At 34.3% G+C, this 17,802-nt stretch overlaps 3 protein-coding genes across 4 annotated transcripts in view; all 3 read right to left on the bottom strand.

The window, feature by feature from the left end:
* The window catches only part of nectin3a (nectin cell adhesion molecule 3a), a 33,748-nt gene extending 23,426 nt beyond the window's left edge, over nucleotides 1-10,322 (bottom strand). The window contains exon 1 of the mRNA XM_019084128.2: nucleotides 9,721-10,322. Within this exon, the coding sequence (XP_018939673.2) occupies nucleotides 9,721-9,811 (91 nt within the window). The 5' untranslated portion in view covers nucleotides 9,812-10,322. The remainder of the gene's footprint in view (nucleotides 1-9,720) is intronic.
* Nucleotides 10,323-11,518: 1,196 nt separating this feature from the next.
* diabloa (diablo, IAP-binding mitochondrial protein a) lies at nucleotides 11,519-13,836 on the bottom strand. Of its 2 annotated transcripts, none has more exons than XM_042739242.1 (6): nucleotides 13,582-13,836; nucleotides 13,333-13,459; nucleotides 12,904-13,029; nucleotides 12,640-12,750; nucleotides 12,343-12,439; nucleotides 11,519-12,222 (listed from the first exon to the last, which is right to left on the bottom strand). In XM_042739242.1, exons 1-6 carry the CDS (start codon nucleotides 13,707-13,709, stop codon nucleotides 12,017-12,019), a joined length of 795 nt encoding a protein of 264 aa, XP_042595176.1. In that variant the 5' UTR covers nucleotides 13,710-13,836; the 3' UTR covers nucleotides 11,519-12,016. The 2 variants fall into 2 exon arrangements, with proteins under 2 accessions (XP_042595176.1, XP_042595177.1); XM_042739243.1 differs by having other exon boundaries at nucleotides 12,904-13,026.
* Nucleotides 13,837-16,205: 2,369 nt separating this feature from the next.
* LOC109067112 (odorant receptor 131-2-like) lies at nucleotides 16,206-17,162 on the bottom strand. The gene has a single exon (XM_019084115.1). It carries the CDS (start codon nucleotides 17,160-17,162, stop codon nucleotides 16,206-16,208), a length of 957 nt encoding a protein of 318 aa, XP_018939660.1.
* Nucleotides 17,163-17,802: the final 640 nt, after the last annotated feature.

The following is a 17,802-nucleotide window of genomic DNA, read 5'->3' as shown; positions in this document are numbered from 1 at the left end:
TGAACAAGAGAAATAGTGAACAATATAAAACATTTCTCAAAAAACACATTTCACAACAAACAAAATCAAATCCAAACAAAAACACATCCCTGAGCCCTAGCTTATCTATTCTGGAGCAACGGAGTGCCCAACAAGATTCCAAAAGGAAAAGAAAATGATGATTGCATAGAGATGTCAGAACTTGACCAGGCCAAAATCAAGCCCAAACATCTCAGGTATTCAGTTTGTCTGTCTGAGAGCAAGGCTCGATATGTGACTTTTGTTGGCACTCCCTCATCCCAACTGGCATTAGAATGCCACTTTAACATTGGAGTCGATTCACAAGGCACTGCATCCTCTTACTGGAAAAATACTGATGCCTCTTTCTATTATCCTTGTGTGTATGAATGACGAGAGGGTGATTAGGAGCTCCTACCTCAAGCCAGTTCTTCACCTTTTCTGCCACATCAGTCTTGGCTGAAGATGCTTTGGAAGTGACTGAAATTCTGACAGGTTTTCAATAGGTTGTCCCAAAAAGCTTTCACGTGGACACTACTAATTCAAATATACTAGTCAGATTATAAATTGTTGGTCATGTATCTGATTGCATATTGAATACTTGAACTGAGACCCCAATTTAAGGATTGACGATAATTTGCGATATCCAGGATAAATGCGATTTTCTAATCGAAAACTGCGTGCGCGCTTTTGAGGTGGACCCGAGCGTTCAAGCGGAGAACTCGGGCTACAACTTTTCATTACTGAAGATCTTCTATGTAGCGCAAATGGGCTCTGATCACGACGAACAGTCTGAAACTGACACAGCTGATGGTAGATCTCAAAGAGTAACACATCTTCGGTGCGTGTGAACATATCATCGGTAAATGATAATTGTTATGTATTGCTCACAAAAACACATATCTAATTTTCTGTAAAATCTAACTGGAAAACTAATGGCTGTTGTTTTTATCTCATAGGAGAAGAGGTCTCCTCCCGTATGAAACTGTTCAGATGCCTCAAAGTGCAATAACAGCCCGTGGGAAAAAGGCGAAGAATTGTCTCTTGGATAAACCGCAGTTTTTTCAGTCAGACTGCAAGACCAGTGCAGCCTCTCCTTCGGTTTGCCTGTTGAAGATGGTCGCAGAGGCCCTTAGAGTTTATTGATTGATTACCTGATCGCTACCTCCTACCATTGATATTGAGCCGATGAGAAGAGCTTGGCTTGGTGGAGGGTGCACACGACGATCAGCTACCCACAGTTGTGCATCATGGCCCAGTGTTTTGGGCACAGATTACATATCTTTGCCATTGTACCTGCCACAAGCGCTGTCCCTCAGAGCGTCTTTGCTGGTAGCACAGAGGGATATAATAAGTGGACTGCACTCCTCATCCTTTTCTAATATGTAAATTGAAAGCAAAATGTCCACCTGCATTTTGTTTATTGTTGGTTTTGGTTCCATGTTTTAGCAAAAAACCCAAAAAGTGTGTGGTTGTGTGTGTGTGTGTGTGGAGCGGAGAGAGAGAGATAGAGAGAAGAGAGACAGGGTGTGGCTGTGTGCATTGTTAGAAGACAGAGAATGTGAAGTGTGTATGCATTTTTAGAATGACTTGGTGTGTAACCGATAGCCTGAATCCAAAACTCAAAAAAACCTACTTTCTATTCTGGGGCACTCAAAGATGAAAGATGTGTCAAGGAAACAGCAAGGAAAACCTTTCCCAAGTTGAAGAAGAGGCAGCACTGATGATCAGCACAACCTATCTGGCAGTGCCCAAAGCCCATTTCTCGGTATTGTCTGGACTCGTAGTTAACTTTAGTCCATGGTGGTGTGGATGCATTATTAATGGTCATTGATGTACTTGATAATCTTCCTACCTCAAGTGAGTTCCTTCACCGTTTGCCACATCTATTCAACATTACTAAATAATATTCAGCATAGTTTTTGGTTGTCTAATTTTAAAAGTGCATTTCTCCCAGACCCGCCTTTTTTTAATTTATAAAATTTACAAAAACAATTGTTTGTTATAAAATCTAAAATTGAAAAACTTTTACTTAGGAGATATTTCAAAGCAAATGCTGTTGCAGTTGTGTGAATGTTACTGACTTTTGGAGCAGTACAGATAATTATTATTTTAATTATTTTTTCTTCAGACTGTAAAGTTTGCACACAGTGTTTACCAAAGTGCGCATACCTTTGTTAGCAAATTTTGAAATGCACATCCTGGCAAAGCCATAGATGTTTCTGCAACGAGCAGTTCAATAAAAATGTCATTTAGCTTCAAGTCATACATGTTTTACTTTAATTATAACAAATAGGCCCAGCCTATGGGAAAGAACCTTTCACACTAAATTTATCTAAATTTTCAAGCAGATTCAATTATAATATTCCAATAGTTTTTTGGTCTATATTTATGTTTGCGTTGTGTGAAAAGACTAATTATCATTAACGTTTTTGTTGGTGAAAAACAAGGATACAAAAAAAATCTTTACAGTGGCTCCAAAGCCCTCTGATGTCGCAACGAGCATTAACTAATCGCAATCGCAAGTATACAATGTTGGTAATTTAAAAAAATTCAAAATCATGCAACTAAACAATAGCCATCCAAAAAATCAAGAATTCTAAAAACTTCACATCAAAAAAATCAATAATAAAAAAAAATGAAGGCTTTGGAACATTTGTCATCCAATCAATCAAGAATTCTATGATCTTCATGGCATAAAAATGACTAGTAAAGAGAGTAACTGAAAAAAGAATAACTGTGCTTCTCTATTACATTTCTTAATTTTTACTAGAATTTTGGTCTTCATAGTACAAATGACATTTGATTTTGTCAACCATATTGTGTTAATCAGCCAAATTTACTTGAAAGGTGTACTTTTAAAATGATAAAATACGCCATCATTCAAAAATTTGGAGCTGGTATCATTTTTAATGTTTTGAAAGAAGTCTCTTATGCTCACCAAGGCTGCATTTATTAGAGCAAAAACACAATAAAAACAGTGAAATTATGATATATTTCTACAATTCTCTCCAGTATTTAATGTCACCCGATTCTTCAGAAATATTCTAACATGCTGATTTGCTGCTCAATAAAAATTTCTTATTAACAACGTTGAAAACAGTTGTGCTGCTTAATATTTTTGTGGAAACCGAGATTTAATTTAAATAAAAATCTTTTGTAATATAATGCCTTTACTGTTGCTTTTGGTCAATTTAATCAATCCTTGCTTAATAAAAGTTTTACGTTTTTACGTTTTTCTACTTTAAAATTTCACAATGAAAATCTTACAGATCCCAAGCATTTAAACATTAGTGTTAGTACATTTAAATGTAGATTATATATATTTTTTTTTACTTTTACTTATGTATGTTTTTGGTGACTGAGTCTGAACTGAGTAAAGTTTTAACACAGAAACCATAGTTGAGCTCAAGTACAATTGCTCTCATAATGTCGGAGACTCCTAATTTAGCACCTTCCTGACCAGTAAGACTTCCTTTTGCAGTTTCTAAAGAGCCACTATTCTTTTGCGTTGAGTCAACATTTCCTTTAGAATACCACATTGTTCTGAAAAATGATCCTAATTTGAAATCCAAGCTGGAAACTCATTTTAAATGCACTACATGAAGCATTATTCCTTTGAACGCCTGATTAAAATGTGAGTTTCAAAACAAGGTAACTAAGGTATGGAATGTGAGCTGTTAATGAGGCTTCACAGAACAGCACGCTATCTGAACACACAAGGGCTGGGTTTTTGACTTCCTTCCCAAACTCACTGAGAACTGTTTTCCTTCCCTTCTGAGGCTTAGTTTTCATGCATACACTAACAGGAAGCAGAGCTCAATTGAAGAACAATTCAAACAAATAAGTGTGAAAATCTGTTTGCATTATTTACATCAGCACACACAATGATACAGTCTGCGCAACAACAGAAATGTCAAAACCCTCTGTATGTCCTCCAAAAAAAATCGACTGAAACAAGTCTGCTAGGAAGTGCCAAAATCAAAGGATGAGATGTTGTTCCTCGAGGCTTTCAGGGGGTTGAGATGTTGCCAACAAAGACACAGGACACTCAAGATGTCACAAAGGGAAGGACACACAAACAAGACTGAATTAAAGAGCAAAGTAATACAGCAGTTTGGTCAACATAAAACACAATAGACTTAGTTTACTTTCTCTGCACACTCCCCTTTTCTTCTTCACCCTGTCCACAAATGGCAGACCAGAACACTAATCGGTATTGATAACCAACACCACCCAGCTTGAGCGCTTTGTCCTTAAGTTTGCTTGCATGTCAAATTCCATTGATTTAATACCTTCTCCACCTGTGTGACCAAAGTCAACAAGCAACATTAGCACAGGTGGGAAAGATTATACTGCAAGTGTCAGTTTACATTTGATATAGATGATGAAGCCACAATTTAAAAAAAAAAATAATAATAATGTGTTGATAATGTATATATATATATATATATATATATATATATATATATATATATATATATATATATATATATATATATATATATATATATTTTTTTTTTTTTTTTTTTTTTTTTTTTTTTAAAGCTGTAAATTGAAAAAAAATAAAAGATTATTGGAGTATGTTTTACAAAAAAATATTTTTTCAATTTTTGTGTAGAAATAAAAAAATATTAATAAAGTATGTTTTACAAAAAAAGAAAAGAAAAAAGCTATTTCAGTTTTTTTTAAACATTTTGTCTACTATTCATTTATAATCATTAGAGAAATAATAATTATTATTATTATTATTATTATTTTTTTTTTTGGAGCATAAATCAGTAATGTCTGGGTGACACAACTGTCTTGATATCATGGTTAAGAAAAAGCCTCATTAAAAGAAATAAATTCTTGAGAAGAAACCTTATTAAAAAGTTATCTATTGTAAATTTATTATAAGTTACTTATTAAAAAGTCCAGTAAAAAGTAATGTGGCACAACCAACAATCATTTCGCACAACCAGACAGATACATATACAGAAATAAAAAAAGAAGCCTATTATAAAAGTAGAAAATTATTTTTGACAGGTTTTAAAAAAAGTCAGAAGGTTCTTTCAGGTTGTAAAATGTCATGAGTGCAACTCCCCCAAAAATTATATTTATGATGATTAATTCATGATATTTGAAAAATTCCTTTAAAGAGTATAGTTTAATATTAAATAAATTAATATAGTTTAATATTTAAAAACATTACATGTTTTTAAGGGTAGATTTTTTTTTTTTTTTTTTTTTTTTTTTTTAAGAACTCTCTTTATAGTTGACACTTACGACACTAATGTCATGGACACATATCACATTATATCAAATGGTGGTAATACAGGACACATAATTTAGTCAAGTCTCTTAAGATTTACCCACCAAAGCCTATTCCTGTCAGAAGTCAACCCAGTTCACCAGGAAATCCTTATAAGGCTGCTGAATAATCATTACAAGTTCTACAATAAAGCTTCCCTGTCATACAAAACCATGGACTCTTTTTCTCATGGGGTAGCATGCGGTCATATTTACAATAACAAATAAAATGCAGCAAAACCACCTTCATGTCTCTGCAGGTCCATAAGGACCCCACACCCTCCAGGTCCCTGTGATTACCTCATACATCAACAGCTAAAGAGAACGCAGCCGAGGCCTCATCAACATCACAGCACATGGATTGTGTTCCTGCCCGGTAGCCCTCGTTAAAAACTTGCACAGCAACTAACAATCACAAAGACATCATGGAAGATCATTGCACATAAAATGCCCTCTTTGTTCCAATGCCCGGACAGAGGGGCTCTCAGAGCAGTATGAACAGATGGATTTGATTCTGTAAGGAAACTAGAGGACGTTCCACACCAATCACAAAAGATCTAAATATGATCAATACAATATAAATAATATGATAAAAATTAAAATAATCAGAAAAATAAAATTAAATGCATGAATTCAGTGACATGCTATGTATTCAATCAAGATAATTGGGTTAATGATAAACATTACTGAGCTTGACACAGAGCCATGAGGGTCTGCAGGGGTCCTCACTATTACATCATTTACCGTTTTAATTTTTATTTTGGAAAGTTTCTACACAACTTTTTTATTAATTAATTTTTAATACAAATGTAGCTTTTTTTAATGTAGCTTTTCATAATTATAAGATCAGGACAGTTGTATGACATATTTAACATATTTAAAGGATTACTCCATCACAAAATGAAAATTTTGTCATTATTCACTTACCCCCATGTCATTCCAAACCCGTAAAAGCTTCTATCGTCTTCGGAACACAATTTAAGATACTTTGGATGAAAACAGGGAGGCTTTAAACTGTCCCATAGAATAATCTTCTTACCATGCCACTGATTTTTAAAAGATCTGGCACACAATCATGGTGGTCTCTATAACATAAATTAAATTCGAATTAAATTATAAATGCTAAACAACTCAATAGGTTTGTTGTTGTTGTTGTTGTTTGTTTGTTTATTTTCCTTTATTTATTTATTTTTTTTCATTATGTTATCAGGACAGTATCACGCTGACATTTATAAAAAAAAATATATATTTTATGTTCCCAGACAATATCGAATTGAATTTAATTCAGAAAATAAAGAGAGAAGTCACTGTTTGTATGAATCTTATTTTTAATGAATAATTAGTAGATCTGGAAGAATGTTTCCATTAAGGTTTTTAGGCCACTGACCCAGTTCTAGCTGAAAGAAAACTACAAAAGTGAAACATCATACCTGCTACATTATCATATTCACCAACACCAAATTTTACTAGATTTGTTTACTGTTGAAGCTGGTTGACCAGGGGAAGCCAGCTAGTTTAGAAGCCTGACAGGAAATCCATCATCCAACACATCAGCCATCTTGGTCTTTTCAACAAAGTAAATACACTCATGACAAGGAAAAGCACTTTCCCAGGGCCAAAGGTTACTGCATTACATTGTTTAATGGAGGGCAGCCCAGTTACAGAGTCTCTGATTATCACATCTTCCAGGATGAAAGACATTCACAGCAAAACGCTTCGGTGCGGCCACACTTGTGCTCCGTGTTGCCTCAGCTCACAATAAAGTCTAATAGTCATTTCCTGATGGATCTCCTTCAAAGGAAAATTTAAATATGATTGTCATATTTCAGCCTGCAGTTATGTAGGCTAAGTGAGATTAAAATGAAATACAAAGACAGGCTGGATGATGCAGCACACATAATAAAGTCAGTCCGTCTAAATTGGCCTGTGAACGTATGCACACATTCAGGATCACTATTGACATACATTGGCTTCTTCTATGCTTCATACACAAAGCAGCCAAACCTAAGTATCTTTCCGATAGGGAAGCCAACAAAAAACAATTAACCTTAATCACAGTCTGGCTGATCCCTTCAGCATGCAGCAAGGAAATAACATAGGCTAACCTATATTTTTGTGACGCATTACCTGCATGATGGAGGAGCTGAGCCTGCATCGCTTTCACCTTGGTCTAATTTGTCCGGTCAGGGTGACACTTGCTGACTGTATTTCCATAACATAGATCTTTCTCAATCTACAGCAGCGAGGCTATCACAGACATTCTGTCCTTACGTGACCCTGGATTAGCCTGCATGTCATTTGCCGATAGCGACCGCAGTGAATGGCCTGTCAACTAAATGTATACTTGAAATGACCCCATGCAATCAGTTTGCACACTGCAGAAAAACAAACTGCTGAATTTACAAAGCCTCAAATCTCATTCTCTCTTCAAATTACATACACGTTGGATTTATGATGCATGCATGAAAAGACTCACCGTCTGCCCAGACCAAACTGCTATATTGCAGATATATAATTAATACAGTTTAATGATACCAAATAATTATGCCATTACAGATGTTTTATTTATATTTATAGCCTATATATATATATATAAAAAGAATATATATAGTTAACGATCACAAAACCTCTTAAATATTACTATTACTAAACAGATTCAATTCAGTGACCCAGTCTGCCCTTTACTCTGGTAACTGTTAATTCTAAATCCATTTATGTTACTTATTACTTACGTCAGCATTTCTCCTGTCTGACCAGCAGAAAGCCAACATTAGCAGCTATTCTGTCAAAGCGAACTACTATGACCTGTGACCTAACCCTGCCATTTTGCAAATGCTTTATTTATGCTAAGAGTTGCTTGCTGCATCCATTTTTCCACCCTTCCCATTGGGCTACAAACTATATGATTATAGTCATTCTGTTTTACAAATCACTTCCTCTTGCAGTGTTTTCTAAAGGGCAAGCAGAGAGCTTCTCCTATTTTAACCTAATATTTAAGGCAACAAAAGTGGAAGATGCCACTGGCAGTGTGCCTAAAAACAGGTCAATACTTCCAGACTCTGCGGCTTCAGTCCTTCTCCTCTCAGGCACTAAAGTACACCCTTAACCCCGTTGCTTAAACACACCCACCCTTTCACTTGTTTTACACCAGATACATTTACACAAACACTTTTTACAACCATTCCATTCTGTTTCTTACACGAGACAATTGAATCTGAATCTTCACTGAACATAGAAGTTGAATTCCAAAAGAATTCATATTCACTAAATGCATTATAACAAAGGTAACAAATTTATGTTTTAAAAACATTGTAGGAAATGTTACTAAAACGTTGAATTGTCCACTTTTCATGATTAGAGCTTTGTTTAAAGGTTACAAAAAACATTATTTAGAATGTTTATCACGTACAAATAACATCATAAGGAATGTTGTTCTCAAAACGTTTTCTATCAACATTATGAGAACATTCATCAAGTAACAGCATAAGGACATTCAGAGAATGTTGATCTCAGAACGTTTTCTCTCAATGTTATGAGAATGTATATTAATGAAGTTACATGAATGCTCCACAAACATTACTTTAAGAATGTTTTTTGTCCTTACATTTAAATATATATATATATATTTTAAAAGATCAGTGCAAGTTGAATGTTCTCCGTTAGCTGGGATGTATCCTTCTGTCAAAAGCATGAATTTTAGAACGTTATTTTCTCATCCAAAATCAAAGTCTAATGACTGTCGAGTGCAGTAAGTATACAACATTTCAAACTTTTTTTTTTTTTAGGTTAATTAATTGCATCATTTGGGTATTTGATTTTTGCCTTCCCTTTTTGGAATTTTCAGAGTGAACTATACTCACACTATTTATACTACAATATGGTATAGAACACTGCATAAGTACAGTACAGAATACACACATTGCGATGCACCTAGTAAGTTTTTGTTAATGTTTATTTCTCAATAATAAGCTACCAGTGATTTTAACCTTTATACTGACACCTACTGGACTGGATGCATTATGTTTGTTTGCTAATTGCTGCCACTTCACTAGGCTGTTTTTTTGTGTTTTTTTTTAGTTTGAACATTTTATTTAATTTAAGTATAGACTATGTTACATACATGCGTATATTAAAAGAAAATAAATGCCTATTAAAGTAGGCTATTAACGATAATATAGGCTGGAACACGCTTTGCTGTCTTGGGCTGTAGATAAGTAGGCTATAATAAAGATTCTTTCTAAAATTAGATAAAGCGTTTATTACTGTTAGTTAAATAACAGTTATTGTTAAGTTTAACAGCTAACTGATCATACCTATAACGCAGACATCCCAGCTCGCTAGGTAAACTTCACCGCAAACTTGCATGTTAACTTTAAGGTAGGTCCGATTCAAGATGACACGTTATCATCTTGGAAAAGATAAAGTACCCACCAGTGCAGGCGCTCAACAGAAGCCCTATGAGAGGTAGAAGTCCATGGAAAAACGTGCTATTCCCAAAGATGTGTCTTACTTCCTCTGCCATGGTCTCAGACTGCAGCAGCGAGGTCCTCCTCGTTGAACTAACTCGGTGTCTGATCCACAGCAGCCGAACCGCGCGTGGGCGGTACCTTCAGTCCAGCAGCGGTTTCCGACTAAAAATAAACCTGTCAACAATGCAGATAGCATTTACTTTTTTTCGGACACAAACGATTGATGAAATTGTGATAGCAACAGTTAAATAAATGGATAGAACGAGGCTGCACAAAGTCAAAAAGCAGAGTGTCCCGGGATGTTTTTTTTTCTCGATATATAGGCTATATTCAATCGTCTAATATAGGCGGTGCATCTGTGTTGTCAGCGCTACTATTACAGATTATTTAACTTCATTTGCTCGTGCTGGAATGCATTTGCTAAAATGTTCCTTGTAACATTACAAAAGTTGATATATTGGAATGGTTTGGCTCAATGGGGTGCTGGGAGATGTCGCCCGGTTCACTCAGATTAAAGAGTGAGCCATGCTGGGCACGCTTTCCATGCTCCTTGTGTTTTATTTATGTCTTCCAAGAGTGATAAATCCCCAGCTGAGTGGTGCCATTTACACCAATCAATCATTTTTATTGGCCCTCTTCTGAATGTAACTCACTAAAATGCAAAGACTTCTGGATCTTGATGCACAGACAGACAAATATTTTTGTTCGAAGAGGAAACATATCAAAATCTAAGACATTTCTAACTAATAGGCAATTTTATCATTTTCCTTTCTTTTTTTTTTTCTTTTTTTTTTACTTTGTAATAAAGATCTGCTGATCATTATACAATACAACATAACATTATATTCTTAACTTAATTTAATATAAAATAAAAAAATAAAAAAAAAATAAATTAAGAGTTTTATACTGGGGGCCCCTGAGCTGACTGAGAATCTAAGTGGGGGACCTTGGGTCTGTAGACAGAGAAAAATTCTTGTCTTAGAGGATTCTCAGTATAAATACTGGCCAGATCAATCCTTAATGAACAGAATTTCAATGTCCGTAGGAAAGTAATATGCAACACTGTGATGTAAATTACTGAAAATGAATGAAAATTCTATTTAAAGAACATGTATTAAATATATTTTGTCAAAAAGAAAAACTTTCAGCTCTCTTATCACTTGACAATTCTGTCAGTGGTAGAACACAAAAGTAAATATTGTTCGAAATGACAGTTGTACAGAAAACAATATTAAATATTATTGTATTGAAAAAGTTATGCAATAAAAGTGTATGGTGACTGACGCTGCCATGCTGCATTTAGTGTTAACAGAAGAAATAGCTAAGTCAGAGGTTTAGAACAACATGTTGAGTAAATGATCACATAAATCTATTTTGGGTAGCCATTTACTATTGTTTGTCTACAGTTAATAACAGACTTCTATATTGTAATTAGTTGTACTTCCATATTCAAGCAGCCAAACTTTTTTAATTTTTCCATAAAAAGCATGACATTGCCCTCTGTTGGTCAAAACTGTGAACTTATACATAAAACTGACTAAATAAAAGCATCTTAAACTTTAAAGTTAACTTACACTTTAAAATTAACTTTAAAGTTAATTATAGTAATTATAATAGTCATAATTTAATTTAATTAGAGTTTGCATGCAATAACACTGTACCACAAAATATTTTAAATATATATCAATTCATTGTAAAACTTATAGGCACCATAATTCAGTTCCAGAAAATAAATGATTGGAATTCACACATTTTGCAAAAACTGTTCTAAATAAAATTTCAATTTATTAGAATAATAAATAACAGTTGATCTCTACAAATATAAAATGCACAGATTGCAACTTTGTATACACTGGAATATCACAACATGTGATATGATGTCATGGTTGCATTAACACACATGCAATTGCACTAAAAAATAAACAAACAATATGAAAATATATACATATAAATACTAAATCAATGTTACTTCCAAAGCAATTTCTTTGCAGGCTTAACCTCCACATACATTTTATATGCACCTTACAAGCTGCATTAATTACTCAATACAGTTTTTTTTTTTTTTTTTTTTTTTTTACTTTTATCTGCTCTATCGTTATGAACATCAACCATATCAATTCAATGAGGCCTTCATTGGTTATTCCATAACCAATACTGATTGCAAATTCATATTAAGGTGCCTTCTTGATTCAGTTATACTCATTGAGTGATTCACTGCTGGCTACAGAATACCAATGTCACAAACACATGTAGTTTTTCTAGTCTTCACGAAGGTATGCCTCTGGAATATCTTCCAGATCATTAATATCAATGCTGGAGGCATATTCAGCCATTCTCTGGATTTCTTCTGCTTTCGTTTCGGCCAGTTTTTTCTCTGCTTCTTTTGAGATCTTTCTAAGCTCTTCCACCTTGCACTGTGCCACCTGCAGATTAGTCTTTGTCGCTGTGCATGCATGCTCTGCTCCTGTAAAATATTAGGGTTGAATAAATTCACAGACCAGACCAAAGTCATACGTACAATAAATTCTTTTTTAGTCTGCATAGTAGATAAAATCCAATTATTAAAGATAACTTATAAACATACCTGAATTGTAGGCTGCCTCTGCTGACAACTCGCATATGTTGATGGCATTCATCCAGTTTGACTCAAAGCGTTTGCATTCTTCCAATCTATCACTAACCTGAAAAAAAGTGAATAACCCAGTGAACGCTCTGAAATCAAATTTTCTCTTGAATTAAATGTAACTAGGCTACCTTGATATCCACAAGATCTGCCTTAATTAAGATCTAAACTGTTGCAAAATGTAAACAACACTTAGATAAACTAAAGCAGACCCTGTTCTACAAAAAGTAAATAAACATTTGAGGGAACAGCATTTACCTCCACTCGCTGGCCAATGATCACCTGCCAAATGTTGTCCTCTTCAGCAGGGGTCAGTTTTCCTATTGAGGTTATGTATCGCTTCTGAAGGGCAATGAGTGTATGTAGAGCCTAAGAAAAATAAATACGGTATAATTACTCTATTTATCTGTATTCAATATATATATTGTATTCGAAACATAACACCTTTGTCAGCAATCTAATTGCAAAGCTACTTTCACTAAGTGAACTATAGGTTTAAGATGCAATGTTTGCAAGTGTTACCTTGGCATACTGAGTGAGGGCATCCACAAGAGCCAGTGTGGTCTGAGAGAGGTAAGTGTTGGCACTGTCTGTGACCAGACATGAGGCCCGACGAATCAGGGATTCATGTGAAAGGTTTTCTACCTGCTGAAGACAAAAGGGATGCATTTTATTACACTTGTCACCAGGGTGCAAAACATAATACAATCATGTTGATCTACATGCATTTTGCAAGAAATATTTCTTATTTACTTTGTTGCTTTAATGTGGCTTACTGCATTAAAGCAGCATTCAAAAAAAAAAAAAAAAAAAAAAAAAAAAAGTTAATGCGACAGTAACTGAATCGACGAATCAGAATGCACGTTCTCTATACGAGCGTTTTACAAGTTTATCATTTGTTCACTGTCTATAGCTTATATGTAACATTTAAACGTTTATGCATTAGGTTACCTGCGTGAACGGAACCGCACAGAGGCTGGTGCCGAGACTGAACGCGACTGTATTGGATCGGCCGACCTCCGGCAGCCGCAGGAGACGCTGATGAACGCGGCTTCTGCAGAACACGTTAGCCTTGTCCCTGTAACATAAGACAATAAACTAGACTGAGCATGTAGCTTACTTGAAAATAACTTCCTGACATCCACTACTACTACTACTACGACGACGACGACTTTTTGCAAAATATGAACGTAATCTTACTTGAGAAGCTGAACGCATGCAGCACTCAGTCGCAGGACTGCCATGTTTCTCCTTGCGACCAGGAAGTCGGTCCGGCCTTTAAGAAGACTCCCACTAGCACACAAACCGCAGTTACTAAAAGCCTGCATATTGCCTTACAGTCTTTTACTACTACTAATAAAAAACACTTAGGTTTATCCCTTTAGCCTGTATTTGTCTTTAAGCAGCTCTTCAATGTTTTAAGTTGACAGCACTGCCCACCGGTATTTATATACTGCTATAGGACTCTGCCCTCCATGCAGTCTATTGATCCGTTTATTCAGACCTTTAATCTTGATTTTAACGGTTTAAGTTCAAGGAAAGATTGGTTTGACGCACATTTACACACTACGTCAGCACAAAGGTTGTAACAGGCTGTGGTAAACACCAGTGAGCTCTTAGTGACACACACCTCCAGCTATCACAAAACATGTATTAAGAGAATAACAGGCACAGGAATGGATGAGCATGGCATGCACGCCTTAAAGAGGTGTGGCAGAAAAACAAGTCCACATGATAAGAAAAAGTCTTAGTGGACAAAAATGTATCTATCACGGCAACATAAGGAGCCTTCTGTGTGTTTACATTGAGTTACATAGTCTGATACCTAAAGAAAGCCCTTGATAGACCATTTCAGTCGACCTCTAGTCAAACTAATAACTTATCTTTCAGCTTTGATGTGTCAAAGTGAATTGGTTTGAATACTTTCTCAAGTCTTCATTGCCAGCATGCTGGGAGACAATTATTTAGGACTATTTGTTCTGTTCTTGTCACGCCTCAAGGGCTATAAGGAAACTTTTGCAGTGAAGGAAACCTAAAAAATAAAATATAAAAATAATCCAAATTCCAAAATGAAATAAACACATACAATCCTGTTCAAAAATTTTGAAGAAAAGGTAGGAAAGAAGTCAAGGATGCATTTATTTGATAAAAATACAGTTGATTTGGTGCTCACAAAACATTTTTTCTTATTATAAATATTGAAAACTTTTTCAAATTGCTGCTTAATATTTTTGTGGTAACCGTGATTTTTTTATTTTTTTTTTTGATGAACAGAAAGTTTGATAAACAGAAATATATTAATGTCCTTACTGTCACTTTTGAACCATTTAATACATCAAATCAAAGTTTCATTTATTTTAATATTTATTTTATTTGTTATTTTTATTTCATTTATGCTTCATAATATAGAGGAAAAAATATTATGTTCTTTAGATACTGAACATTTTGGAATATTTTCCTTTTGCCAGTATTGTGTGTGTGTACAGTACAGTATATATATATATATATATATATATATATATATATATATATATATATATATATATATATATATATATATATATACACACATATACTATTTGTTTATACATACTACAAAACCAGATAAAAATACACTCTCATTCAAATACATAATAGTTGAAAATTTATCTTCGTTACTCATTTAGGCTATTTGTTTATACATACTACAATACGTGTTTAAAATGCACTCTGATTCAGATACAGGGACTGTTTCTTTGTAATGCTATAATCTAACCTGAAGGTTGCTATGAACATGTCAATGAAACAGTGTGTACACTATTTCATGTTTATCCTAAAAATTAAATCAATAACATCACATAAACTGTATTGATCTGATAATGTTACTAAAACACAATGCTGTTCATGTTTGTACTTTTATTTCAGTTCAATTTATTTATTTCCATAGGCTGTGATACTTGTAGTAATCACGGATATTATTATTATTTTCCTAAAAGGCCTTAAATGGAGAATGAAATTAACTTTAGACGGAGAGTGAAAGTATCTTTAAAGAAGTTACACATGAAAAACATCTGGAAGACAAAACAACTAAGGAATTAAAAATCCAACATGTAAATTTGAATAATTGTTTATTAGTACATAATTTAAATTTTTGTTAGATTGACATGTTCACCTGAAGGCTGCAAACGACCATTAAAAATGTTTGCTATGTGTGCTAAGTGCTTTCCTTTATTTTATTTATACAGAAATAATTGACTTTCATTAAATGCATGGATACTATTTTAATCCAAGTTTAATCAGATGAACTGACGATTTAATTAGACTAGTTTATTTAGCTAAATACAGGGGCTCAGAATGAATTAAAAATCCTCAGGTTTGTCTGCATGTTACATATTGCATCCATTTCACAACAGTCATGCATGTAAGGCATAATATAATTCTTATGATTGAAGAAATATTGTTAAACAATCATGTGAGTGAATATAAAGCAATTAATGTAAACAAAGGCGTCTATTTTCCAATAATGATACTTAATCCGGCCAACAGAGGTCGCTATTAAACAATATACTGAATGTGAGAGGCACCTTGCAAAAACCTTACTGACTGTCCAGTCAAATACAAACTCTGGATGGTCATTTTTATTTATTTATTTTTACATTAAATTTTATGGAGTACTTGATAACTACACTTAATGCATTTACTTTATCAAAACTGTTTTATGTTCGGAATATGTGATGTTTTAATTAAATAAATTTAGGCCAGTTAAAATCACAATGGCAATTAAATCATTAAAAACCATGTAGTTTGACTGAATTATTACTGTTAAAAACTTTACTAAAAGATAGTCACGATTGTTTAATTGTGTCAGATGAGATGGTGTTGTTTTTGCATCTGATAAAATAAACCATAGCTGCGTAGAATTTCTCATCTCTAAATCCATAGACAAGAGGACTTACTGCTCTAGAAGTGATACTAAATGCAAGGAAATTTATGAATCGGACAGTCAGGTATGTTTGAATATCATACTGCATAACTACAGCCTCAATGTAAGGACACATGACCTCAGCCGTACACAAAAACAGCTGAAGGATATGAAGAGAAATAGTGCGCTGCCCTTTTGATGCTGAATTCTTATTATCACCAGACGCTGCACGTGCAGCAATGTATATCATTACATAACAAAAGATTTCAATTATCAAAATAAACACAAGCCCCACAATATACAACAGACCCCTAGCAAAGTGACGAATCTTCTCTGGAATCATAATCTCATAATGGCAGTGTGTCAGTTGAGACAAGTATTCACGAGAGGCAGTGCTAATGAGGATAAACATGTCAACAAAGGGGTTTATGGAGCTCAGGATCCAAATCATTAAAATCACTATTAGGGCTCTTCTAGAGGTGGAGATCGCCTGATGTCTCAGCGGCATGCAAATGGCCACATAGCGCTCCACACACATGGCTATAATTGTAAGTGGTGCACATGCTGTGACTGCTTCCATTAACATGCAGATGGGGATACAGAAGTGTAAAGGTATTAAAACAAAGTTGTATGATAAGAGCACCACAAAATCTGTCAGAAAAAGAAACATTAGGTCTACCAGGAGAGAATGACCAAACAATATATAGCGTGTCTCTGTTCTGAAAATTTCTTTCTTGGAGAATATCAAGAGCATGAGGAAGGTGAGGTAGATGAAAGGCCACACAAAGATCTGGGTCAACGCCAGTGAAATGTTCCTCCGGATGGGGTCAACTTGGATCAGTTGCATCTGCTCATAGCCACTGGCATTCATACTGGCCATTGTGTGCACATCTGAGAGAAAATTAGATAACAAAAACACATGTGAGACACTAAATAATGAATAATCCTAAATAATACATAATTGGTATTTGCAATAAACACTATCAATAAGCTCCAAATATTCCTGTAGCCAAACAATTACAGTTAACATAATTCCATTCTTGCATTTATGCATATACAAATAAAGAGAAAAAATGTGAGTAATTAGAAAGCTGGTAATATTGAATGAAACTGTTATGGTCCAAGTTATATAGAGATTGCCTTGTGACATAATCTCAATATTTATATACACTGTAGCATACATTATCAAAAAGCTTCAAATATTTATGTAGCCAGTAAAATATATAATGTCAGTTTACATAATTGAAGGTCATGAAATCAGTTACAAATTGCTATACAAATACTTACTGACAATAAGGTTCTATTTTTTTGCCATGGTCATATATTAAGTGTAAGAAATGATGATGTGCACTGTGAACAAACATTTATATAGAGTTTGACAGAGCAAAACTCCTGTGGATGACATCAGCTTAGCTGATGGCATCTAGAGCTTAATTTAGATTTGATTGTGTTTGGGGATAGACATGGAGCACTGAGACACAATCATGCATTCAAATTTCTTTTATTTGCCATATGCCATA

Source organism: Cyprinus carpio, chromosome B15, assembly GCF_018340385.1.
Source record: "Cyprinus carpio isolate SPL01 chromosome B15, ASM1834038v1, whole genome shotgun sequence".
Classification (NCBI taxonomy): Eukaryota; Metazoa; Chordata; class Actinopteri; order Cypriniformes; family Cyprinidae; genus Cyprinus; species Cyprinus carpio.
Note: the sequence above shows the minus strand (reverse complement) of the source record. Positions and strands in the feature narration are given on the sequence as shown.

Bases quoted from the DNA above. Each gene is read 5' to 3' on its own strand.
- diabloa (XM_042739242.1), bottom strand. From the start codon at position 13,709: ATGCAGGCTTTTAGTAACTGCGGTTTGTGTGCTAGTGGGAGTCTTCTT. The intron at 13,030-13,332 runs GTAACCTAATGC...TTTTGTCTTCAG, and splicing joins GTGCGGTTCCGTTCACGCAG to CAGGTAGAAAACCTTTCACA. The intron at 12,751-12,903 runs GTAACACTTGCA...TATTTTTCTTAG, and splicing joins CCCTCACTCAGTATGCCAAG to GCTCTACATACACTCATTGC.
- LOC109067112 (XM_019084115.1), bottom strand. From the start codon at position 17,162: ATGGCCAGTATGAATGCCAGTGGCTATGAGCAGATGCAACTGATCCAA.